A 27,532-nucleotide genomic window follows, 5' to 3' on the forward strand; every position below is an offset into this window, starting at 1 on the left:
CTTAATCTTTAACCAGTTGTCCTTCTCGGGTTTATCTGAAATCGGATTTACCAGTTGGTTTTTTATTTGATGAAGGTTTTTCTTTCCCTTAAGGACCCGTACCACTTAGTATTTTCTTCCTTTCTCCTGGAAAGGTTCCTTCAGTTCATCCACAGCGATACCTTTGCATTGCAAAGGTATCTCATTGAACTTTCAGACATCCACGCAGCACATTCGCAGTCTCTCACACCCTGCCTGCAGTTTACTAAGAACGATCCAAAATACAAGAATTGGAACAAATTGAGAGACAGAGACATAAATGAATCCTTTTTAGTGTACTACTTGCAAAGTGTATCTTTTAATGAGAAAACAGTTGGTACCAAAATGTTAACACGTAATTCTCATCGACATCATATTTCAGTCATGTAATTTTACAGCTATGTGTGTGTATAGGACTTTAAATGGTGAAAAACAGAAATTTTGCCATATTTCAACACAGAAAGGTCTCATTTATACAAAATTCATTTAACCTAGTCTATGGCCTAGAAACAATATCTCTGATGAATGAACCAGCAGAACTTTGGCGGATTTTCTTTGTTTTGGCATCGCATTGGCAAAACAGTGTCTTTTTAATAGGCCGTGAACAGCTCTAACAATTTAAAATTCAAATTCGAAATCAGGCATACATCTCAATCGCGCAACTTTCTAGCGGTTGAGAGTTCTTCATTTCACTTACATTATATCCATTTTATTCAAAACAATCGATAAACGAAGCACACGTATCAAAAGATAGTTGAATATAATTGACTGAGCAAACGTTTGCATTCATGGGCATTTTAAAGATCAAGGGAGGCTTAATCATTCTATTACTTCTTGATTGTGGATTCTAAAAATATTTGCAGCCACATCGAAAAGTACTTTACATAATCCACCAAAAGCATATATCATTAATGAAAATTAAGACAAAAATAAATCAACAAATCTTTGCAACGTGTCCTTTCTTTTCTGTTGGGAATCAGAGAATCGCTTTTCCCAATTAGAAAAATATTTGCGATACATCAAGGAGCTGATTCTTATCTAAGGAGCTGCATCGCAATTGAGGTGCGTCACATTGGAAGCAAATGATCGTCTTTTTCGTCATCACTTGTATCGATATCTAATGCGTCTGCCATGCCCTGTAAAAGACCAAGTGCAATAAATGGTTTTACATTTAGCAACAATACATTTAGTCTAAACCTCGTATACTCATAGGAAGCCTCGTATACTCACAGTAGCCTCCCCCCCCCCCCCCCCCCCCCCTCAGACAGGTTCAGCAAAAACATTTCAATACTAGGACCGCTTTCTGGAAGAAAAAGTATTTCATAAAGCTTTGTTCGTTTATTTGTGTTGCTTAAATTAACATAATGTTCTTCTACACGTATTTGTTTCCGGTAAAAAAAGCAGGAGGTGTTCTAATAAAGCCTTTATCCAGCTTGACGATGAATAGTTTTCACGCTTCAACCCCGGTTTAAAACCCTCGTGACAATCTTTGATGGAATCGTTTAAGTGCTCCTCTCCTCTCAGCAATGTTTGTTCAATATTTATAATTTGCCAGAAACATATTTTTTCGGATTGACGTTGGACTTGCTAACACACTTTGCATCTTTGCGTTAGAAGCACATAGTTCAGCTAGAACCCAAGGATTTTATTGTGTGCTTTTCGATGATGCCTGTAAGCGCTTGGGATAAAACGATATCAAGGCTTAGGCAGGTACCAATGGCCTCGTACTAAAAATTTGAAACACCTCACATGAATAGCTAGAACAATACCGAGCAAAAATTTAATAAGCAGCAAGGTTTTCTCCAACCCCCACAAAAAGTAAATTTGTCAGTGTTCTGTCTGCTATCTTTTGCGTGCCGGGTCTCTTAAAACGCCATCCATATCACAATCAAGTTTACTTTTCAATAACCTAACGTTACTAAGAAGAAATTATTCATGCAAGCGTTATGACTTTTTACCCCCCGTCCACCTTTAATCTTGCATTGAGATGGAAAGAGAAATACATCCACGAAATCTTACCTTGTAATGACTTGCAGGGTGGTCAGGTCGTCTGCACACAAAGTCGCAACCATCCTTCAAGAGGACACAAATAAACGTTTACTTCACGATTTTTTCATCACAAAATTCCTGAAAAAACCTATGCTCGTTTATGGTTATGAAAAATTAGTTTGTCAATTTTCCTTGATTATCTCAATTCGTTCCTTCTCGATTGATTCTTCCCTTCCTTTTAATTGCATCTATCATATTTCTGCTGTTCCTTCATTTTTCTTCATTTTCTTATTTCTGCATTCTTTGATTTCATAATCTCGACCTTCTCTTATACCAAAACTCTACTTCAATGTGAAAAAGCATTAAAAACTTCAGAATAGCTTTGCCTAAACCTATCAACTACAAAATCGACTATATCATTACTAGGATCAACCTTACCCATACATTAAATCCTCAAGACCCTCACCCACTTGGCTCTATTCTGCCCTACAATCATCCTTACAACTATCCAATCTAGTATTTAGGTAATTTACTCTTTAAAATAGAACTATGATTTATTTACTTACAATACAACATAATGAAATTTTATAGTATGGCAATATACGTTATGCTTGTACCCGACCGAATATTTACACTTCTGTGTAACATTCTGGGCGAGTTTCTTTTATCACGGGGAATAGCAGATACATATGGCAGAGGACAGCAAAAATTGCACTCGACTGGCAGGGAATGGGTAGATGTCATAAAATGTAGCAGAATAAAGCGATCTCAAAGAGAACTGTTAAAGAGACCTTTCTTCACCTTTAGGCAGGGACAAATTTTCAAATAACTTAAGATTATCTGGTGGCAAGAAAGTCTCAGCTTGCAGGGGGGTGTCGGGAAATGGACAAACACCCAGGTCATGCAATAATTTGCAAGAGGACTCCCCAGTCAGGAAATCTTTCAGTGGAAACGGTTTTCACCGGGCCTGTTACACAGGAACGTGACATAACAAAATTTTAGTCACAGTCTGAAAGGTGAAAGGAATTTGTGGATATGAATGCGTTTGACTTTATCCTCTCATTGCTGTTCACTTTTCAGACATTATCAAATATTTCATACCTAGAGTCGAGAGGAAGAAAAGTATACAATAGACAATGCAGTATGTTTCATCACTTTGTATTTTTTGTAATATCACAGTACGAAAATCAATAACAATTACATCGATACAAAAAAATTTGGTGGACGAACAAATTTGGTAAAAGATAGACAGTGTAAAACGAATGACTTACAGCTGTTAAGTTTCCGAATGCCCTCCAGAATGTGTAATTGGGCATCTGTTCTAAACCTTTGGCGCCTCTCACAAATCTCTGATACAAAAATCCAAAACCAAGGTATGCCGCAAATAAAGAGACGATTCTACAAAATAACATCATTATTAAAAAATCTGAGTTCAATATTATTTTGAAACAAAAAATACAACAGGGTGCCGTATAAACAGGGGTCAGAAAAACATGGCGCATTAAAACTGCTTAATTTAAATTTGGTAGCGTGATGACTGGGGTGACTACGGGCAATTTAATTCATAAAATATAAGTAAATGATTTTTCAAGTGCAGTCTCGTTACTTGCAGTTTAGATTCTGCTAAACAAGGAGCTTGATAAAGCAGCTGTGGCAACAAAACGTTCTAAACCAAGACATGGTCAACTGCGACACGAGAACCAGTGGATATCAAAAAATGACCATAAAAGCACCCAAGTTTATTCTGCAACTAATGCTTGGAGGGTTGTTTATGTAAGGCCTAGGTGGCTTTATATAAAAATTTCCTCTGCACAAAGCCTAATTGTGATGTCAAGGTAAACGTGGTGTGTTATATAATATAGATAATTCCTACCCAAAGCGAGGTTTCACCATTTTTTGTTATTCAATTCAATACCCTAGTGACAGCACAAGAAGTTTTGAATTGAAGAAAAAATTCTACTGTGTAAAATGTCTCAGTTCCATTGACATCCTTGCTTAAAACCCTATGTGGATAAGATTAGCTTTACACCATTTTCTTTAAATTTTAACAGACATAAGATACTTCAAGAGTTGTGTTCTTCAAGACTTTGAGAAACTTTGAGAAAGAAAATTTATGCTCTTCGATTTCTAAATTTGAATATTAGACGACTCTGTTAAAGGCATTTATATGCTGAATAACAGCTTTAAGCTAGCTTAACATGACTGGACTTTTATAATTCAATTATTCAGTTAAACAGTTTAAACAGGAATGAACAAAAAATTTTCTTCATGCTCTCAACTCATAGCCCATATTTTTGATGCAAAATTAACCCGGTCTATGTAATCTGATTGGATAAATCTGACTGTTTAGAAGTTAGGATTTGAAAAATACATCATATGCAATATAATAATAAATCAAACTCAATAAATTTAACAATGTAATTGTGGTATCGTGTTTTAGAAGTTTCAAAAAATACATGTAGTAAGGAATACCCTTGCTTAAAAGCTGTTTGTTCTTAGAATTGCAACCACTAGTTCAATACACCAATCAAACTACTGTATTTTCCCTTAAAACCTGCAAATTTCTTTTAGTGTAAGCTTTCAGTCTACTAAACAAAAAGCAAGGTTTGAGCGTAAACAAAGCAAGGTTTAAGCAAAAAGCAACTCAATAAAAAAACTGTTCATTACAATTCTGTTATATTGAACTAAGAAGGAAAAATCTAGCTAGTTGCTTTTTTAACAATTTATGAACTTCAACATACCAAAGAAAACCACAGGTACACATAGTTCGTAAATCCTGACAAAGGAGTGGTATAATTAAAATCTAAAAAAATAAAATCTATCACAAAGGTACTTACACTATCATAAATATAGCTCCTCCACCTAATCCTTTGCTTTCCTCTGGAGAACAAGCATCCTTGTGATTTAATTCAAACAAATAATAGCATCCTTTCTTTGGTGACCCATTCTTCCAACGACTTTCCTCAATAACTTTAAATTGGGGCTTCTAAAATGTGAATGAGCAACAAGCATTAAATGAGTTTAAATGGTTTAAAATGATTTGAAAATTCTCTTTGCAAGTTTTGGCTCCGCCTTTAGTATAACATGAAAGCGTTTTTTGCATTTCTTCAGCAGCCAAATTTGGCTAAAAACAAAAACCAATCAACCATGCTTTTTCTCACATTAGTTTCAATCTGCATCGATATATTAACTTTTAGATTATCTTTTAACATTATTCAACATTTATACTCTGTGGGGTGTCAGACAAAAAGTACTTTACTATTATATGTTTCTGCTCTATCGTGCTATCTTCAAATTTTGCTGTACAAAAGGGGTTTTGGTCACGCTTCTAAATTGAAAATTGTTACCATTGATTAGAATTATTGCAAAAAGGTAATGCATTTCTCTAGTAATATGTATGTCAAGGTATAATAAGCAAATATTTTCCATTATGAATCAATTAGCAATCTAGGTTACTATGTCATGATTGAAACATTAACCTGGCACCATGATTTATCTTGCAAATCAGTCTTGAAAATTGCTTAAACACTTTAAAACTTACTTTGCCAGATTTATCACAAACAATTTGTAGCCATGCCTCTCTCTTTTGCTTATCACAGAAACTATTGTATTGTTTTCCATCTTTGAAAACGATTAATATAAGATTGGCTAAAAATGAAATTGGAAGAATCATGAAGTGGACAAAGATTTTCTTCAACTTATTGCAAAAAATTGTTGAAACAAAAAAGATGAAGCCTGCAGTTATGGTTCATGATTTCAGCAAATGAATTATTTGTTGTCATGTCAGGAAATGAACAGTAATATATCTCTTATATTTTTATCATTTTGGTCCAAATCAATATTCATAAAAATATCGGAGCACATGTCAGTGGCATATTATTATAACATGTTCTGCATTCCCCTGTAAAAATTGGCCAAGATCAATAAAGAAAACCCTAAATTAAAAAAGACATTTTGATGATTTATTAGAAATTAAATAGTATTGGTTTTTCTGCTAATCAGAACTCAATTCTAAAGACCACTTGATCAGTCAATCCTTAACATTACACTAAGCAACTGAAATACATATATATACATAAATGAAAATTGTATATAATTTCAATGTCACTAATATACTTAGTAACTGGTAAAATCACGACATTGTAACAATTAGCAAGAATCTTTAAGATGCTTTCAGTGCTCTAATAAAGAATACATTAAAACTCACTTCCTCCGAGAGCAAAGGATGCATTACTCATTCCAAGCAAGGTCTTCTTGTTTTGAGTTTTATCTATTTGGTACACTGCACCATACTTATCATCTGTTGTGCATAACTGCAATGTATAGTCATAAACATCAGTATCACTTGATCCTTCTCTTGTGTGTTTATGATCTTCTGACACAAAATTCTTATCACTAGGAAGAAAATATAAACAGTTGAGGTCATCATCATTTATCTTTGCTAAAGTGCCTACAAAAGCTCTTGACCAGGGTTGCCAGATGCTTGGAATGGTCGGCTCAAAATATCTTACGGTTAACAGCCAAATTCGGCCAGCCAAACAAAATATACAAAAAAGCTACATTTTTGCTAATTCTGTGGTGTAACAGTGTAATCAAAAATGTGTCTTTGTTTGTTACAAAAGCTCCCACTTGCTTTCGATTTCAATTTTCTACTATCTTTTACTTTGTTTCTTGCTTCGCTACTTGCAATTTTGAGATTAACTTTCACTTTTTCGGCCAAATCAATTTTCAATGGCCAACAGCTTTGAAAACTGCCAGAATGGAGAAATTTGGCCGTCAAAACAGCCAAAAAGCAACCCTGCTCTTGACATTAAATCAAGATGAAGTCTATTGCCATGGAAAAATCAACACAAAACAGTTTACATCTCTTATTTAGTATGTTCAATTTTGAAATGACAAAGTTATATTTGTTTGGTCTGTGATGATGGTCAGGTTGTATTCATACCAACTGATATTTATACACTGAACAAAACTTTTTCATGCAACAAAATTATGCAATTGTCTCTTAAATTAACTTAAAATTTAAAACAACATTGACTTAACACTATCTTTAGGCTGTACTAGAGACATCAGCCACATTCAACACCAGTCTGCAGCACTTTTACACTACTGTAAAGTTAAATAAAGAGTGCAAATTTTGATTCTAGAGTACGTACAGCACAAAATTGACCTCATTCATGCAATTGCCACATTTTCCAACTAGGCATATATTTTAATTAGCCCTTTGTACTGCAAGGTTTGAAGATAGCATGAAAAACAGATGCATAACATATTTAAACCATTTTTGCTGACACACCTCAGCCAGTCAATATTTATTCATGAATCAGGAATATGCCAAAACATATAGTGACATTGAAAACAATTTAAAAATCATCAGTCTTTTCATTTATGTGTTTTCGAATCTTTCTAAAAAAAAAACAAATGATCCTGAATTGTGTAGACAGGATGAGTTGATTCACTCTCTTGGGCTCTCTTAATAGGCCAGCAGCTAGTGGCTGTAGATCGTTCAAAACAAGGAACCAAACAAACAAATCATTCTTCCATTCATATTACTTTGGATCACAGGCTGTTTGGATCCACATCTGGGTATAAATTTTCTGCTTTCCTTTTGGCCAACATCCCTCATTTATACTTTGAGCATGAAAAAATTTTCGTATGTTTTGTTTCTGTTTTTCTGTGCTATCTCCAAATAAACATATATACTGATATAAATAATGTTGACGAAAGTCAAAATGTTTAATGAAGGCAAAAGCCAAAAAAATTATGTTAACTTGTTTCACTTGAGAATCTTTAATAAATATTCGTCAAAGGAAACATTTTGTAAAATCTTTCGAATCCATCCTTATCAGTAATAAAAATTCCCGATGAAGATGGAAGTCCAAACGTTTTACAAAATTGTTTTCTTTGATTGAGTTTATAAGACGTGATGCCCCATAATAGAGACTTTATAATCTTCTTGCGTATATTGTTTTGAAATTTCTAACAAGAAGCTAAAGACCTTAAATCACTAGTGATCTTGTTCAGTCTTTCATTGACTTTGTAGATATCTTTTTCACTGGATGATCTCTTAGGGCATCGAAGAGAATTTGAAATGCAACAGGAGAATGCCAATAAGAAAAACAAGGAGAACTTGATCTCTGATGATTCCGTCAGAGGCATCTCTAGCTCGTCACGTCTGATTTCTTTGGAACAGTGTGCCTGCAGTCTTCAGCTGTCTTGACTTACCGGACTCTTTTTAAATCAATACTTCCTCTAAGACAATGTGTCCAATTTCATTAATTCCAGACGACTTGTTTCTGTGGAGGTGGGCTAGGCCTACTTCTGCCTCGTGTCCAGCCAAGGCTGACGTGTGACCCAGCTCAAGTTCGATTTTCAAATAAAAGCAGCCAACTTCCTTCAAAAATTTGTTGCTTGCAAATTTTCTATAGCTTTCTGTCTTAACTCGTTTTAAAGTATCGATTTATAGTCAGAACAAACTTCACTTCCTTCAAACTTAATCGAGACAAATGAGTAGCTGGTATTGTAAGCACAGGGGACAATCAGGTAACAGGACATTGAGCAGGTAACATGTGACTATCAAGTGACACCCACATTTGATCAATGATCTATGGTTTCACTTTCAAATTGCGTATCACAGCAAAAAAGATTTTTACACCGATCTTCCGAGTTGAAGCAAGTCTGGTGCCTCTTTTTTAGAAATTGTGCGCCCCTTTTGAAGAATGAAAATCAGATAAAAAAAGTTCTTGGACTGATAGATTAATTTTCTTCAAGGATTACCTCAAAGTTTTGTTGTTTATTTTGAAAAGATATCTGAAATTTTTGTACACAGCGTACTCTCGTGATTAATTTTTGAAAATTTTTCACCACCCCAACTACCAATTGCCCCTCCTTCAAATTTGCTCTGGATCCGCCCCTGAAATCCCAAAATGAAAAGGTGAGCGTCTCCAAATGATGTTTAGCACAAAGACAAATCATTCCAATACTACACTACCTACATTCGCAATTTCAATGAGGTGACTTAAACAGCAAAGTGAAGGGGGAGAAGATCATTTAAGGTCTGGCTAGGGAGGGATTGATAACAATGATGCGCTCCCAAGCTTGAGTTTCATATTCACAGTGAGTGGCAAAGAAGGAAAAGGCTTGTCACTCAGGCGTGCCCTAACTACCATGTGAGGAAAAATACATGTTATTAGGTTGACTCATGAGATTTGCGTACAATCTCCTTATATTAATTAGATTAACTAGTCTAAATCTTTTGGTAGCAGAAGCCCCACTTAGAATTATATTTATAGCATTATACTTACAGGTGCATACATTGATACTGTGTTTTTTATTGCTAATCTAGTTTCTATGCAGACAAACAAAAGAAAGCTTTTATCATACGCACAACGAATAATCAACAAACTTGGTTCTATCATTCACTGACGTTTGGTTGATAAAAATCGCGGAGCTGTTATACTGCAGACAAGGGCTAGTGGAGTACCGAAAAGCCACCATGGTGAATGCATCAATGTTCTTTGCCATTTTCTCAGTTTTTCAGTTATCTGTTATATGCAGCAACCTTGTATCAAAAGGTTCTTACTTCATCGAGCTTGGAGATGTTCAGGATGAAGGTTCTCATCACAACTCGGATACAACAGTTTTCAACAAGAACTTTCATAAATGCAGTCTAGTGGAAAGCTGCAAATATCTATCACTGGATACAAATACAAAAAAATACACTCAAATATCAAATGAAGATGAGATACCGAAAAACAGAACTGGATTCAAGATCTGGAAAAAGGTTACTCTAGAAGGTAACATTGCAATATAATATTTAGGCTTTTCTGTTTCATTCAAGTATTTGTTCTTTTCTTTTTATGACTTCAAATAAATTTGTAAGTTAACAAGCAGAGGCGCCTGCACAAGAAGCAGGGGGGAAAGTGTTGGTGCTGAGGGCAAATAGTAGAATCTTTCTACAACCATAATCGATTATTTGTGAGGAATGGGGGGATGCAAAGGGAAATGTTAGCATGAATCTGTTCCAGCCATGCAGCTGGGATTTCGGAGTCAAAAGATTGGCATAATATTGACAAAATTCTCCATGCAAGTGGTTGTTAAATGGCCTTGTCGTTATTCGAAATACTTGGTTGAACGAAAATCATTGCAATTATAAACAGACTGGCTTTAAGATTTTGATTGTCCGCTTAGCCTCAATTCCTCGATACTCCATGGTTGCAGAATGATTGAGAGTGTGAAATGGAAATAATAATCACAAGAATAAAACAATTGCTTACCTCAGCGTATTTTTTAACAATTAGGCATGAAATAAGTTTAACATCCTCGTTCTTCAGATGGGCAAAATAGTCAGCAAATGTTGGTTTTTTGAAATCGTTATCGTCTTCTGAAAAAGAATTTTGGCGACTGCTTTAGTCTTATCCTCATTTCAACTGCAATTGCCACACTCTATTAACAAAATAATGTAATGCACCTTTTGAACATTGATATAGCATTGCTTGACTTTTTGACCAAATCATCATCATTATCAGGAACAGATGAGTCAGTGCTGACCCGCCGTAGCGCGCGCAATGGTCGTACGCCAGGTGTCTCTGTTTCTTGCGCTTCGTAGAAGACCAGACATTGACATTCCCAAGACCTCTTCAACATCATTTTCAAGTTTTCGCTGTGGTCTTCCTCTCCTTCGCTTGCCACTGACCATTCCAGAGAGAATGTCATTTCCTAAGCCTTCGCTTCTTGCGACATGTCCAATAAACGACAACTTCCTTCTGTTGATTCTGTTGAGAAAGGTAGCTTTACCAATTTTCTGCAGGACCCATTCGTTTGTTTTTCTCGCTCTCCAACTGATTCGCATGAAACGTCTGTAACACCAAATCTCGAAAGAAATTAGCCGATTTTTGCCCGATTTCTTCATGACCCAGCATTCGCAGCCATACGTCGCTACCGGGAACACCAGGGTATTGATAAAATATAAGTAGAAAATAATAGGAAATTAAAATTAATCTAAAAAGAAAAACAGACGCTTATTTACCCACCTTAGGGCAAAAGTTTCCAAAAGAATACCCCAACTTCCCTCCCCCCCTCATATACTACCCTTGCTGCTTGGTAATTCGGACTTTAGTAGGGGTGGCAATAAGAAGGGGAGTACTTCCGAACTCAGTGTGTCCCACTCCAGAGACCAGCCACTGGGCAGGCACAGAGCAGCCATTGGGCTAGCAGAAGCTATACCCCCCTCCACTTTTTGGCAATAATAATTTTAAAAAAGATTACTCTAACTGATCTTAAGAAGTAGCCGTTTATTCTAGACTGAGAACCCTTTTTTGTTCCAATTTTCAATATCTAATCTTGTTAACTCTATATCTTTATTAATTCATATCTTCTCTGAATCGGACTGTTTATAAATAGAAAGGGGCTTTTTCCAGCGATCTAAAAGGTGTGGCTTCATTAATTTTCAGCCCATCCGCTTTTAGACTGGTGCACGGTGCCTGTTTTGGGGAAAGGTCATCTATAATTGGTTGGTTGCACACCTTTCTAAGGACCTTTCTTAAGTCTTCAACAACAACTTTCACTGTCCCTACTGTTACATTATGGAAGGAAAACCAGGAAGTGAACCTTGATGGGACAGACAGAAACGAAACATGGATCTCAAAGTGGGGGAGAGGCCATAGTTTTATTAAACTGCATTTATTTTTTTTGTAATGGGCCCCTTTTCGATTCACTCCAAATCATTATTCATATTTGTTTTCTGCTAATAATTATGTTTCTGAGCACAATTCACGTCTTTCTCCTCTTTTCTCGAAACTCTAGGCCGTTCCCTTCTCATCAAAACATTATGTGACGTAAGAATTTGTCGGCGCCTTTGAAAAAAAGTGATGAACTCGATTTTACTCTGCTTTCGTTCAGAGTAAAATTTCCAATGATAGAGGATTAACAGCAGATAAGCGCATTGAATTCTGCAGCAAAAATGGACAATTTTAGTATGTTACACGATCACTTTTCAGCATGTTGGTCAAATATCCAGGGGCAGATCTAAGCAACAATGATTGGAGGAGTGTTAGACACTAATTTTGGTGCCACACCCTTCAGGTCACTGGTAAATTATGGAAACGCCCATTTTTAAATTCCGTTTTTGATTTTAAGGTAAAGACGATAAGAAGCAGAGGCGTAGCCAGGTTTGGAAGATTGGAGAGGCAAAGAGGAGAAAATGTTTGCTGACCACGCCCTTAAGAATTTAGGAAAACACCCCATTTTGCAAAAGCGTTTGGAAAAGCTATGGCTTTTTAACGTGGCTATTTCGCTTTATACAACGTCATATCTGGCTTTTTGTGGCTGACCCCATTCTACAATCTAACGCTTACATTCTGAATTGTGTAAGGCGAGGAAGCACTACGTGTAAAAACTGATTCTCCAAAGTTTTATTCAAATATCTAAAAATAACAAACAGGATTCAAATATTTTAAACTAATTCCGTTCTAGTTTACTCGCAAGCATGAAAATCGAAGCTTCAATTTTCATTATAGTTGCACTCTAGTTTAATTCCAGAGTAAAAGTGCAAAATGCAATATCTCAAAATGAAATAATATTTATCAAATTAACCATAGGGGCTATAAGGTCCCCCTGGGGGGGGCTTATTTACTTTTTCAGTCCTAGAGGGGGGCTGAAAAGTGAGGGGGGCTTATTAGAAAGAGGTGGCTGATCTAATGTAAAAAATGATATCTATATGCCCTCGTGCATTTTTTGTTGTGAAAATTTCATACAACTCAAAAACTTTGCTAGCAGCTTCGAAAGGTTCTTAAATTCAATCAATTATAATTCCCTCATCTGCCTCAGAGTCACTAGGATCAATTGATATCCCCTGGATCATCTCCTACACCAATTTCGACTGACTTCTTTGGAAAAAGCATTGGAAAAAGCATCTTTTTTTCCTAACCAACCATTTCACTTTTCATAGATCAAATATATCGAAGCTGCAAAGACGCATACAGTGCTGGAATCCTTAACAGTGGAGTCATCAAGATAGGGTTACCAGACGGTAGAACAACTCAAGTATACTGTGATATGGAAACAGACGGCGGAGGGTGGACTGTGTTTTTACGGAGGGTGACAAGTCAAACAAATTTCAACAGAACGTGGCAGGAATGTGCACAAGGCTTTGGTGATTTGGAGAGCAATTTCTGGTTGGGGCTGGACACAATCCACTATTTGACAAACCGTGAAAATGTCATCTTGAGAATAGACCTCAAAGCTTTGAACGGCACGCAAGGGTTTGCAAAGTATACTGAATTTCGCATTGCAGGAAGAGAGACAGAGTATACGATACATATTGGTGGATACGCAGGTGACATTGGAGACTCCATGGGAACTGGTTACAAATTCTCAACTTGGGACAACGACAATGATTACATGTCTGATACGAATTGTGCTGCCACCCGTGGCGGGCCATGGTGGCTTAACGGCTGTAGCAATGCTCGCCTTATGAACCTTTTCTTTCAAGAAAACGGGAAAAAAATGGAAAAAATGAAATGGGGAACGTGGGGCGAACTTTCCCATAGGATCACTTTCGCAGAGATGAAACTGCGTGAATAGTTCAATAAAAAACAGTAGAAAATACAAGCCAAGTAGTAACATTTTAAAGGAAAACACACCTTATTTTGCAACCAGTAGATGTTTCGGTTGCATGTAGAGACTGGGGATCGATGGTTTCCAAAATCAATAGGCTCCTTTATTATGTGGTTCACACTGACCTCCATGTGATTTTCCAAAGCCCATTTTGGATTCAAAAGTAGCATCTGCAGCACCTCTCTAGAGATCAGTTGAAAGCAACTATGTTTACGCGTCCTAGTGGGCACCTATAAACAAAATGACAAATAAGTGAAAATAAAACTCTAACAAGATAAAAAGGGCCATGACGTTTGGGCCCAAACCCTGCCAGTACACCTTGGGCTCTTTCCAAGTAGCAAGTTATTTAATTTAAAGAAACACGACGAAAATCATTGCTTTTCAAAATTCCTTGAGATTTAGCCATTGAAAGGCACGAATTTTGCAGGTTTTATTGTTGTTTTTGCCAGTTCCATAAGCTTTAGAACCAGGACAAACTCACGGCGGTTTGCTGGGGAGATATCCCAAGCAATTTAAAGTGTTTTTTCATCAGTGTTCTTTACAGTCTCGTTGACGAAGTTCAATTCAAAGCCATTCGTCTCATCAACAACTCTAACCTCACTGCAGGCTCTTTCTTATGGGCACTGTGTTGCCGACCTCTCAATGTTTTGTAAATTCTACCACGGACATTGTTCTCATGAGATCAGAGACATTTTTAATTCAACACAACGGAAAGGTGGAAAAAAGGAAAGTCAGGAGCCGAGTTGAAAACAGTAGAGTCTGCACGCAGGCTAAATCTATCCGGATTCACCAAATTCCCTCCCCCCCTTCAGCTTAGTCTCGCTTCCGTTAACCTCGTTTCGCTTTTAATTGTAATCGAACTGCCAATCATATATCAAACATAATATGTCAAATGTAACATGCATATAACTTATTATTACAAGAATTGTATTTAGTCGTAGAGTCGTAGAGTCAAAGAGTCGTGAAGTTTTGAATTGATAATGATTCAAATGGTACAATGAAGAGAACCTCTATCTGAGTTATCGCCTCCCTCCGGGCAAACTAAAGCCCCTTACCGTCTTTCTTCCCTAAATCTTGTAAACGCTCCACCCTCTTCTTGCTTTCCTGACTATTGTAACCTGTTAATACCCCAAATAAAATAAACTACCGGGGTCTTTCCTGCCTCTATTCTTAATCCCGCCCTAATTTTCTTTATTAGTTCTCTAATATTACCAACTAAAAAACTCTTTGTAGCATTGTACACGCACGTTCGCATAGTAACACGTAGGGAGATCGTTTGTAAATGATTTGTTAGTTGACTCAAAGCAGAGAAGTGGCATCGATACATCGATTTGCACAAGATACTGGATTTTGAAAAAACTTGTACCTGGTCAATTTCAAAAAATCAATTTGCGTTTCGAAATTTCCACAGTACAATAACGTCCTAATTGAACATTATGGAAACGTGGTTTGCTAATGTGAATAAATGAAACGTCAATTTCGGAATATTCTTGGAACTTGAAAAGCGTTTGACACGGTAGATCATGTTAGAATTATGAAGCGTACCCCCGTGCGCCGAAATTATATCATTGCTTAAATTGGATTTGTGAGTAACCACGTGTAAAATTCTTAACAAAGTGAGTATCGTACTTAGGACTCGTCATGGAGGTTTCATGAGGGTAGACGAGAAAATCATAAAAGTGGAAGGAAAAACATATAATTAGCCATTGAGCTGTGTAACCGTATTCTCTAAGTATTTTATATAAGAAGTTGTTTGGTCAAAATTCAATTCTTGCCCTCTTTATCATGAAATCCTGAAATTATGGAAGTTTACAACAGATCACACTATTTTACTTTCCAAGCTTAAAACGCTCGGGAAAAACTGGAAAGGAAACATCAAAGCTCTGTCAACAAAAGTCAGTAGAGCCCTAAGGCCTGGTTCTAGCGTCGCGCTTCTCATGTGCCGAACCTAACTCGACAATTGAGTACATGAGGGGCGCGACGTTTGAATCAATTTGGTATGGCAGATTTAGTTAGGAGCGGCAGACTAGTTTGGATCGGCAGAGCTTGCCGAGCTGCACGACTCCAGCACGGCACGGTTTCAAGCGTCGAACTTGTCATGTACCGAACTCAATGCATAATTTTTTTTAATTTATTTTCCTTCCCAGAATTTATTTCTTTCTTGGAGGGCGCATGTGTCAAAAAAATATTTGAGATTGCGCGCCTTAACCAAGATACTTCATGTAACAATCCTAAAACTCATTTGGCGCGACATAATTAAGTTCGACGTTTGAAACGGGAGTCGCGCTAAACATGCTCAAGTGTCGCTCCAAACAGAGTTAGACCCCCCTCACATGAGAAATTTCAGGCCGGTCTGAACTCAGATCGACCTGAAATTCATTTCAGTCTGCGGTCTGAGCCCTTGAGGTGCTCACATGAGAAAGGGCGAAATGAAACTCAGGTCGACCTGAATTCGTTACGGTTGTTCAGGTCGGTTTGAAATTTCAGGTCGACTTGAAATCCGCATGTGAGCAGAAACGTTTTTCAAGTCGGGGCGAAATGAAACTCGCGGAGAAAAATAAATTGCATTCTGGGATGCAAATTAGAGTTCTGGGATACATGTTTGATAAATTTGGCGCCATTTCACCATTGAATAGTGCAAGATACAGCCTGTGCATACTTTGCCAAAATCTATTTGGCTTCTGTTGGACGTCATGAAAACTCTCGGAATAATGAAACGGTACATGTTGAAGAAGTTGAAATAAAAGTTGAAGTTGGAATTGAGTTGAAACATAAGTTGAAGAAGCAAAATAAAATGAAGTTGCAAAGCCGAGACTAAAACAACCAAAATAGATTTCAACAACTGATTTAAAATAAACCTTTTCATCAAATTATTGGGCGCCATGATTGTTTTGATCTAAATTTCGACGTAAATACGCATGTGCAAAACCCTGTGGCTTTTTCCAGCCAGCTTGAAAACATCCATGTGAGCGGGAGCAAAATTAGCACGCACCATCAAATTTCAAGACGACCTGAGTTTCAGACCGGCCTGAAATTGTTCATGTGAGGGGGGTTTAGGTTCGGCACATGAGAAGTGCGACGTTTGAACCAGGCCTAAGGGGCCCTTTACATGAGACCCGAAACGAAACACATTGCGTTTCACAATGTTACACTTTTGCATAGGGTACCAAAACGCATATTCACCGGCACGAGTTTCATGTCGGGTGCTGGTCTGAGCTACTGTTGTGATTACATGGCGTTGACCGAAATGAAACTTATGTCGGTGTCATATGCGTTTCGGCATTGTGTTCACTTTGTTAATTATAACGTGTCAAAATATCGCACTACGATGAAATCACAGGATTTGAAACAGATTGCGTTTCACAATGTTACACTTTTGCATAGGGTACAAAAACGCATATTACACCTGTATGAAAATTCATGCCGACACGAAAATCTCATGTCGCTTTTTCGTGCCGGGATGAAGTTTCATGCCGGCACGAAAGTGTCATGTAAACAGATAATTTTTTCATATCGGGGAGAATCATTAATAAAACCGCCTACGTTGCACAAATGCTGCACGGTGGACGCTACGGATTGATTTTGTCGCCATTTTCTTTATTTCGGCTCGTTGGTTGCAATCATGTCGGGGAAAAAAACACTGGGATTCCAAAAAATGTAAGCGGTAATTAGAATTTCTTCACTAACAGAAAAACAGAGACAACTAAAAACAAGCAGATGTGTGAGTCTTTTAATAAGAAATATTACATGGTATGAAGAATTAAGAACCTATCATGCGAAAGAATGCGACAGTTTCGTGTCGGGTTTCATATAACGGCGAGCAAATTTCACTGAATTTTCATGCCGGTGTACTATGCGTTTCTGCATGGGCATGCGTTTCTGCATGGGCCGAGACGCATATGCGTTTCAAGTGTTACAGTTTAATGGCAGACATGCAGGGCCTAGCTGTGAATGGCGTGAAGCGCATATGCGTTAGACAGGACACAAATGTGTTTCAACGGATGTGCGTTTCCTAACAACTTTCAATAAAGGTTTGTGAAATGATCCATCGCCACAAAACCATCGCCACAAAACCTTAATAACAAGATTAGACTTGTTAGTTAGAAAACAGCAACTAGCTAACATAAAGCGAAGAATATGTGAACGCATATGTGTCTCAGCCCATGCAGAAACGCATGCCCATGCAGAAACGCATGCCCATGCAGAAACGCATGCCCATGCAGAAACGCATATGACACCGGCATGAGTTCATTTTGGGTCTCATGTAAAGGGCCCCTAAAAGTGTGCCCTACAATGGACACTTCCTCTACTTACGGAGAGTGAGGAAAACTACGTTTCATAAGGTTGACTCGTGAAAGTTGCATACAATCTTCTTATATTGATAAATCCAAAAACCACTTGGTACAATAAGCCCCATTCAATTCCGCTACCCACTTAGAATAACATTATATACTTACAGGTGCATACATTGATACTGTGTTTTTTATTGCTAACCTAGTTTCTATGCAGACAAACAAAAGAAAGCTTTTATCATACGCACAAGGAATTATCAACAAACTTGGTTCTATCATTCACTGAAGTTTGGTTGATAAAAATCGCGGAGCTGTTTTACTGCAGACAAGGGCTAGAGGAGTACCAAAAAGCCACCATGGTGAATGCATCAATGTTCTTTGCCATTTTCTCAGTTTTTCAGTTATCTGTTATATGCAGCAACCTTGTATCAAAAGGTTCTTACTTCATCGAGCTTGGAGATGCACAAGATGAAGGTTCTGATCTAAGCTTGGGTACAACAGTTTTTAGCGAGAACTTTCATAAATGCAGTCTAGCGGAAAGCTGCAAATATCTATCACTGGATATGAATACAAAAAAATACACTCAAATATCAAATGAAGATGAGATACCAAAAAACAGAACTGGATTCAAGATCTGGAAGAAAGTTTCTCCAGAAGGTAACACTGCAATATAATATTAAGGTTTTCTGTTTCATTTAAATATTTTTACTTTTCTTTTTATGACTTCGAACAAATCTATAAGTTAAAAAAAAGAGGCACCTGCACAAGACTAAGGCAGCAAGGGAAGTGTTTGTGCTGATGGCAAATAGTAGAATTTTTCCACAACCAGAAATAGATTATTTGTGGGGGGGATGGGGGGGGATGCAAAAAAAATATTCATGGATCTGTTCGACCCATACGGCTGGATTTTTGCAATCAAAGGCTCTAAAGATAGGCATAATGTTGACAAAATTTCCCATGCAAGTGGGTAGTATATGGCCTTGTCATTATTCGAAATTTTTAGTTTTGGGAAATCATTGCAATCATTGAGTATTTGAAGTTTTGGCATAGCGTGGGTCTCACCTTGCTTGGTGAAGCCACAATACAACTAGCCTGTTTTATTGTATTTCCCAGCCCTCCCTCCCGCATTTAGTTTCTTTATGCAAAATACCTTTTAAGTATAGCTTTGCGTGTTGTGTTTATTTCACGGCATCGCTAAAACCTCTCATACCTTTAGGCATCATTTTTGATGCTATTTGGCGTTTTTGATGCTACTTGGTAGGACTGGTCAACGGCTATTAATGGGGGGTAGAGGCTTTTCCTGTAAATTCTCTCCAAATTATCAAGCATATCTGTGGGTTATTTTGTAACTTCCTTTAGTAACCCTTTTTAGTGATTTATAGAACGTTGAACGGTTTGCGCCAATGCATCAACGGCCCAACTCGCTCTCGATGATGTGGGAATGTAGCCTCATGACTGTCGTTCTGATGTCTATGGCAGTTTCATGCCCTCTGAGGGAGCTTTATGCCTTTTATATTGTATTGATATTTCATTACCGAGTTAGTAAATCAACCAATCCTAAGCTGTAGCAGTTCTTCTTGCCTGGGAACCCTTGATTTTCCAATTTTTTGGTGTCTTATCTCGTTAAATTTATTTCTTGAGTATTTGATTTTTTCTCTGAATCGGACTCAGTGAAGGCCTGGTAGGGGGGACAGGGCTCCCCAACTGACTTTTTCATAGGAGCGCTAAAGCTTGCATAAGGCACCGAAAACTCGAAAAAAGTTTGATACGACCGACTTTTCTTGTTATTGGGTCTCTAGGAGGTCAGCAGGGACAAAGAAAACGTCCTAAAATTCAAAACTTTCTTGGGTTGCATGCCCTCATACCCCCTAGAACAGTTTACCTTCAGGGCACGCCTTTGTGCCCTTTTAGTACTGCATTATATAGACAACAAATTTGTACTGTTCGCATTGGCGCAAAAAATTAATCATATTTTGACCCATGAGTGGAGGGCACTGCACACATGGGGCACACAGACATACTCCGAAGACAGTCTGTGTTTATCGGTGTTTAGGATGTCCTGACTCAAGCCCCACCCACTTCTAAGGAAAAATTTGAATTTCAATGAGTCTCTTTGGCTCTACTGGCCTTCAGAGACCTAATTAACAGACAATTCGGTTGTTTAATTCCTTCATCCTAGATAAGTCCATCTGTTGTCTCAAGTAACTTCCACGAACGTACAGTACTAGGTGCACAAGATAGCAAGAAATAGCGCTAAAAAGTGAATTAAAAGCTAAAACACAATAAAACCAGCTCTTTTTATGTTTCTTAAAAAAGGATAAATTAAATATATTACTTTTAACTCAAAACATTGACTTCATGTTTTTTGAGGAACGCTGGGGAAGGGGGCGCAGGGGGTCAACTGCCGCTGTTGCCTTTTGATAGGATGTGCAAGGGGGGGCAGAGTGCCCTTTTCATTTAAGTGCCTTTGAAACCGGCCATTTTTAATTTGTATTAAATTCTGGTTGTAGTGCCTAATTCAGTTCTCAAAACTTGCAAAAAAGTTCCTTATGCCAAAAGTTAGCCAATGCTCAAGAAACCTACAGAAGATCGAAATAAAATGGCAGATACGAAGGAATTAGTAGAAGCTGAAAATTATCTTTCGAATGCCCTTTAACTCAAGCCTGCACCCCCCCCCCCCCTTGCCCCTTGGTCGTTCCAGCGTCGCTGATGTTTTGTAACGAGTAGGTACTTCAGGTCCCTTTTCAATGGCCATACATTGATTTTGACAAGAAAGTTGGGTCCGGCCTAATTTTCTTAACGGTTGCGTTTTGTTTGGTCATTAATTCGATGAAATTACTTCTTCAAAGTCCGATGAAATATTTGCTTCGTTTTGTATCAAATGACATAGCCTTATAATCATTTCTAGCTCCTTCCACTTGTGTCATAGTGAATCCAAAGATATGTTAGAAATTGCATTTTCTAGCGTTTTGAGTAACTGGAATCCTCCACTTATTGGCTAGGACAGACTCTTTCCGTCATTTGTTACCCCGACACCCCCTAATTTACCCCCTGACTGTAAGCTGTGTTATATGTACCTTTTGAGCTTGTTTAGTTGCCCAAAAGTACACTTTTAGCAAAAAAAAGGTAAATATTTTATCTGGCGCTTTGGATTCCCCTCCAAGGTGACAAATGAACACCACATTTTACCACATCGTAGGGGTAAACCTTGGATTTTCCCCAAACGTGTACGTGACACATTTTTATTTAGTTTATCTGCTTGGATTGGCTTCGAAGAGACATGCCTTTTAAGAGGAAAAGACCAGAAAATTGTAAAGTAGTATAATTTATGACACTTGACTTAGAAAAAATGATTAAGTTGGTTGAGCATCTGATTCTTTCTATTTTAATATGTCATGTCTAAATCCATCAAAAAATTACAACGAAAATCTAGAATCATAAATTATCTAGATTTCTCGACCCTCCTATGAGTTTTTCTATCTACGACACTGGATCTAAGAATTTAATCTGGGGCCTAGTTTACTCGCAAGCATGAAAATTGAAGCTTCAATTTTCATTACATTTTCCCTCTAGTTTAGTTTTAGAGTAAAAGTACAAAATTCAATATCTTAAAATGAAAAAAAAAGATTTATGAAATTAGCAAAGAGATAGATTAAAGGTCAGACATTTCAGGCATTCTTATGGTAACCAACAACCTTTTGTTTATAGGTGCAACATATCGAAGCTGCAAAGACGCATACAAAGCAGGAAACCTTGGCAGCGGAGTCATCAAGATACGGTTACCAGGCGGTAAATCTGCACAAGTATACTGTGATATGGAAACAGACGGTGGTGGGTGGACTGTGTTTTTACGGAGGGTGACAAATCAAACAAATTTCAACAGAACATGGCAGGAATGTGCACAAGGCTTTGGTGATCTCGAGGGCAATTTCTGGTTGGGACTGGACATAATCCACTATTTGACAAGCCGTGACAATGTCACCTTGAGAATAGACCTTAAAGCGACAAACGGCACGCAGGGGTTTGCAAAGTATACTGAATTTCTCATTGCAGGAAGAGAGACAGAGTACACGATACATATTGATGGATACACAGGTGACATTGGAGACTCCATGGAAACTGGTTACAAATTCTCAACTTGGGACAACGACAATGATAACGCGTCTCGTGTGAATTGTGCTGCCACCCGTGGCGGGCCGTGGTGGCATAATAGCTGTGGCACTTCCCGCCTAATGAACCTTTTCTTTCTAGAAAACGGGAGTAAACATGAGAAAATGAAATGGAAATCATTGGGGGAATTTTCCCATAAGATCACTTTCGCAGAGATGAAACTGCGTGAATAGTTCAATAAAATTTTTGCAGGTTTTATTGTTGTTTTTGCCAGTTCCATAAGCTTTAGAACCAGGACAAACTCACGGCGGTTTGCTGGGGAGATATCCCAAGCAATTTATAGTGTTTTTTCATCAGTGTTCTTTACAGTCTCGTTGACGAAGTTCAATTCAAAGCCATTCGTCTCATCAACAACTCCAACCTCACTGCAGGCTCTTTCTTATTGGCGCTGTGTCGCCGATCTTTCAAGGTTCTGTAGATTCTACCCATAGAGATGATTCTACCACGAACATTATTCTCATGAAATCAGAGATATGATCCCTAGTCCCCTGCGACAAATTCGTGATACTAGATTTTCTTCCAGTGCTCACTCTTTGCAAGTTTCTTTGCCATATTCAACGAACATTGACTCACAACTCATCCTGTAACAAGATTAGTCTCGCTTCTGTTAACCTCGTTTCGCCTTTAATTGTAATCGAACTGCCAATCATAATTATGTCAAATGTAAGTTGTATGTAACTTATGATTAGAAGAATTGTATTTAGTCGTAGAGTCGTGGAGTCATAGAGTTTTTAAGTCTTGAATTGATAATGATTCAATTCTTTGAGTTATCGCCTCCCGATGGGGAAACAAAAGCCCATTATAATCTTTCATCCCCAAATATCGTAAACTTTGAAACGCTTTACCGTCTTCCTGCTTCCCAGACACTTATAACCTGTTCATAACCCGAACAAAAATTTACTAGCTTGGTCTTTCCTCCCTCTCTTCCACATCTTTCCCTCCATTCCTTTGATAGGGCTTTCCCTTACATTACCAGACTAAAAGAACCATTTGCAAGAACTTCAAAATCGAACAAGAAGAATAATCACAAATAGCCGTTGTGATGTCGATGCTAATACTCTTGGACTTAAACCACTTCACGATTTAAAACTTAGACACTATGGTTCACAAGGCTCTTATTGGACTAGCGCCAGAATGTTTATCGGACTTATTTATAAGAAATTCCGAACTTAATTTGCAAGTTCTTCGCAACACAAGTTTAGATTTACAACTGCCTGAGAAAACATAAAAAAATTGGCAAAAATGTTTTTCTTTTAGAGGTGTACAGGCATATTCCCGCGGGTCTTCAAAGCCGAAATTAACGTAAACTTATTTTACTCTCGAAATACATTGCAAATTCATTTGGTTGAACTAAAAGATAATGCAAAATTTTAAGATAATACATTTTGACTTAATACATTTTGAGATAATACCTTTTTTTTAATTGTGTTATTTTAAATTGAATTGGAGGACCACTTGCAAACCAGCATTTGCTGAAGTGCTACTTTCTTTAAACTATTTGAAAATGAAAAATTAAATGAGCTAACTGGTTCACATCATATCTGACTATCATCGTATTGCCATTTTTTATGGGGAATTTTGCGGTATAGATCATGTTAAATGTGGTATTTTCAAGGGTTCGTTCTTTGGAGCCATAATGTTTGAATAAGTGATTTCAAAACCCGTCCCAGTTTAATGAACCCAAATATGTACGCCGGTGTGAGTGAACAGCCGAAGACCTGCTTCTGCACCACATTGAGTCTTCAAGGTGGATGGAAGCAACAAGCTCGGTCTTAATGCTAGCAAAATGGAATACATGTTAATAGGTCACCAACGTCGGCTTAACATTACTCTAAATAGTGAAACTTGCAAAAGAATTGGCCTCATAACTAACGAAGCTCTGATCTGGAAGAAGCACTAAATCAAAAGGATGCCAAAAGGTGGCCAATTATCTCTGAAAAAACTTATAAAAATTCTTTCACAAAGAAAACGTGGACTAGTTTACATAGCACTATTTGAAAGTTACCTTTGCTATGGCAATGTTGTTTTGAAAAATTTATCTTACAATGAGCCCTGGCTAAGAGGCTTGAAGAAAATTATCAATAACAAAATTAATCTAAAATCCTACCAAACAAAATAACCCGCTGATTACAACTCTCTAATAAAATAACTAGAAACAAAAAGTGATATGCAAATGATGTGTCAATGCCAAAAGTTCAGAATATGCCAAAAGCTAGCCAAAAGCAGTTTAAAATTTTCTGCTCTAAAGAATTGGAATGAAATACCAACTAGCGCACGAAACACTGAATCTGTTATTCATTTTAAAGAGCACCTAAAAGGCATCTTTAGAACCGGGTATACCCAATCACGACACCTTGGTAGAGCGGCACTCTTGTTAATCGATTAGATACTTAAATTTTACTTTACAAACATTGTATACTTTTTATTTTATTAATGCTGAAAGGGTTTGGTGTATAAACTTCACGAATTAAATTAAATGAAAAGGGAGGGGGCAGATGAAGGTGGAATGGGGAGGAGAGAGGAGGAGGGGAGAGGAGAGAAAATTGGAGGAGGGATGGTGGAGAAGAAAGAGGAGAAGAACAGAGATGAGGGGAGAGGAGTGATTAATTAGCTTGGAACTGCTTACATGCTAAACACCCGCATTGGCTCCGCGTGAAATATTTACCTGATGGGGTGAGATTATTTTTACAAAACAAATAAGCCACTGGTACTGGAAAATTTTGAAAAAGCTTGGAAAAACTTAATATACAGCAGTTAAATGATGTTTTTACAATTACTTTCGTAAGGAAAACTCGATGAATTATTGCTCTATCTGAATATGGACGAAAGCCATCAGATAAGCTGAGGCACATATTCTTATGCGGATAGAAATTAACGCGAGGAAGAATGGCACGTTTAATTCTCGGGTGGAAAGCTGTTTATGTTACACAATCTATGCTGTCAAAAACAACAAAAGAAATAGTACAGTGTTGAGACGATCGGGTCTGGAAATTGGTTGGTGCCCTTCATATACCTCACAGTTGGATTCACGTTGCATCACCAACTAGAATTTACGCGGAGCAGATAATGGTTCGGGGAAGCTTTAACCAAAAATGCAAAACAATGAGAAATGGATCACAAGTAAAGCCTCTTTTTATTAGCCTGTGCTCCAGACCCCTAACTTGAAAGTAGAGGGTCTGTTACCCTGGGTACCAGACTCACTATATATGAAATAAAATAGACTTCAGTTCTTTCAAGTAAGTTCACCAGAACGAGAATGGGGCGCACTAGACCAGACTCTATTATTTTATATAGTGAGTCTGGTACCCAGGGTAAGGGTCTGTGTAACCGAGAGCAAATTCGCGTACGAGGATTGAATTGAATTGTTTGCATAATTATCACAGATTTGTGTAATCAATCATGCAAGAAGAAGCGCTAATATTTTGATCGGTCGTGGCAGTATGATGTAGATTTGTTTGTTAGAAGAAAAGTTTTATAGCAGAAGAAAATGCTGCTCTGCTATTTGATGTTGAGAATCTTCGTTGGGACACTTCATTGGTTCTGACCAAAACAGATTAAAGAGGCTGTGGGCCAATTTTGCTAATTTTGCAGCAGTTGATGGGGAGTGAATCTACCGCATGCAGCAATCGAAGTAAAATTGACTTGGCAACCAATCGATTTGCTTTGAGTAGACATTTGCATGGTAGAATATGTTTATTTACTAGTTTGGCTTGAATTTAATGTAAAGAAGGATTTTTTGGGACAAGGTCTGGTGGCTACGATGACAGAAAACATGACTTTCGGAGTAGTGATAAGAAATGGAAACCGAAAAGTAAACAAGACGCTTTGTCTTCAAGCCGTAGAAAATGATCTCTGGTTGGTTATAAACGCAAATTTACAGACAGTGGAAATTGCTAAAGACTAGTAAACATTTATCATTGATCCGGATAAGGTTGCCTAACTGAGTGGACTAATTTTTTTAGCAATGTGAGGCAGTAGGCCTAGGCCCATGCCTTGTACTTTTCATAAATTCTTTTCATCATGATAGTGATCGCTTTGCTATAAACACGTCTTCTAAGTTTTATTTGTTTGAAATGTGAAATTCTGATGTTTAAAAATGATTTTCTAACGTTCATTAACACATAAGAGAAGAATTATCAACAACAAGCGTGTGTTTTGATCAAAATTCACCCTCCGGTTTTTGAAGAGTTTCCATTCTCTCGCCGGGCGACAATTATTTAGGCGTCATGATATATTCAAGGCTTTCAGGCATTATTGTGGCATTGTCTGACAAAATAAAAGAAACTTTGAATTATCACACATTTCTTTTTGCTCAGTGGCGTACCCAGGGCTTTATCAGCGGGGGCGGGGTCTGGGGCGTAGCCCCCAGAATTTTTTGGACAACGCCCTTCAAACACTCGCAAATGCGGGGAAACGCCCTTTTTGCAAATTTCCCCCCATTATTCGATTCATTTTAGCTACGGTAAATAGCAGAGTATTTTACAATTGTTATTGACCCAAGCATACAGTATACTACCCCCCCCCCCCAATGAGTTTTACATCGTTTTTGGATAATACTCGAAGACCATATTTTAGAAAAGTGGGGGGTCCGGACCCCCCTATTCCTCCCCCCCCCTTGGGAACGCCACTGTTTTCGCTATTTGAATGTGTAAACTGCCCCGGCAAACTAAGCTCTGTTCACGCTGTTGCTCATATTTGTCATGTGAATGCCGCATAACCTTTGCAGATCCTGGGAAAAGCTCGTACGCGATATTGCTCTCGGTTACACAGAACCTCTACTTTCAAGTTACTTTTTATTCGAATCTAATCCCCTCCCCAATTTTTAGCCCCCCCCCCAAACTTTCTCAACGCTCCGCGGTGCCTGCGCACAGTGGCTTCGAAAAATTGCTCCCAAGTTCCGCTTTTCTCAAATGTTGATTAATTGTATTAATTGATTAATTGTACCTCTCGGGTGCTGATTAATTAAATAGTTAGAACCAAGTTACAAGGACATGCATATAGCATGCTAATTGGAGAGACTTTAATGTAGCATGCTGAGAAAAGTGAGTACCCCAATATATTTTCAGAGTGGAAAGGCCTCTAAGTTCTTCCTTTCTAGTAACCCACGATTTAGAATCAACCCAGGCCATCAAAGCTGGAATAGCCTGAAACAAGTCATAAAACAGATGTTATCTTGAATATCCTTGGAAATCTGTTCCGCAGAGAAACAAGTAAAATAAGATCCTGTGTAAAGGCTAGATTCAACTTGATTCGCTTTTGTCGCGCGACTTTGACCAAAGCGAATCGGCTCGTTGTTCAAAGGAAAAATTACCACTGGAGTCCAAGAGAGAAAACGAACTCCTTCTGTCTACACAATGGCGGCTTTTTCATTTGTATGTAGATCGATTCCAAAACAGTGTTCAAAAGTGATACACTGTTATCAAATACAGTAGAATGCTCTTTAAAAA

At 37.7% G+C, this 27,532-nt stretch overlaps 4 protein-coding genes across 5 annotated transcripts in view; 2 read left to right on the plus strand and 2 right to left on the minus strand.

The window, feature by feature from the left end:
* Positions 1 to 306: 306 nt before the first annotated feature.
* On the minus strand, positions 307 to 11,068 carry LOC135688121 (cation-dependent mannose-6-phosphate receptor). 2 transcript variants are annotated; one of them, XM_065204831.2, is made up of 7 exons: positions 10,478 to 11,068; positions 6,215 to 6,402; positions 5,549 to 5,655; positions 4,845 to 4,993; positions 3,279 to 3,405; positions 2,038 to 2,091; positions 307 to 1,154 (listed from the first exon to the last, which is right to left on the minus strand). In XM_065204831.2, the coding sequence occupies exons 1-7, from the start codon at positions 10,720 to 10,722 to the stop codon at positions 1,086 to 1,088; spliced, it is 939 nt and encodes a 312-aa protein (XP_065060903.2). In that variant the 5' UTR covers positions 10,723 to 11,068; the 3' UTR covers positions 307 to 1,085. The 2 variants fall into 2 exon arrangements, with proteins under 2 accessions (XP_065060903.2, XP_065060904.2); XM_065204832.2 differs by lacking the exon at positions 10,478 to 11,068 and adding an exon at positions 8,006 to 8,513.
* On the plus strand, positions 8,658 to 13,590 carry LOC135688123 (fibrinogen-like protein A). Its single transcript, XM_065204835.2, has 2 exons — positions 8,658 to 9,803; positions 12,956 to 13,590. Exons 1-2 carry the CDS (start codon positions 9,503 to 9,505, stop codon positions 13,588 to 13,590), a joined length of 936 nt encoding a protein of 311 aa, XP_065060907.2. The 5' UTR covers positions 8,658 to 9,502.
* Positions 13,591 to 13,712: 122 nt separating this feature from the next.
* LOC148957941 (DNA fragmentation factor subunit beta-like) overlaps positions 13,713 to 27,532 on the minus strand; it is a 57,501-nt gene continuing 43,681 nt past the window's right edge. Inside the window, exon 5 of the mRNA XM_089114144.1 lies at positions 13,713 to 13,853. The gene's annotated coding sequence lies outside the window, so the exon portion shown is untranslated. The remainder of the gene's footprint in view (positions 13,854 to 27,532) is intronic.
* On the plus strand, positions 18,017 to 26,941 carry LOC135688117 (fibrinogen-like protein A). Its single transcript, XM_065204829.2, has 2 exons — positions 18,017 to 18,572; positions 21,624 to 26,941. Exons 1-2 carry the CDS (start codon positions 18,272 to 18,274, stop codon positions 22,256 to 22,258), a joined length of 936 nt encoding a protein of 311 aa, XP_065060901.2. The 5' UTR covers positions 18,017 to 18,271; the 3' UTR covers positions 22,259 to 26,941.

The sequence above is a fragment of the Rhopilema esculentum genome, chromosome 19 (genome assembly GCF_057945365.1).
Source record: "Rhopilema esculentum isolate cy_ngs chromosome 19, ASM5794536v1, whole genome shotgun sequence".
NCBI lineage: Eukaryota > Metazoa > Cnidaria > Scyphozoa > Rhizostomeae > Rhizostomatidae > Rhopilema > Rhopilema esculentum.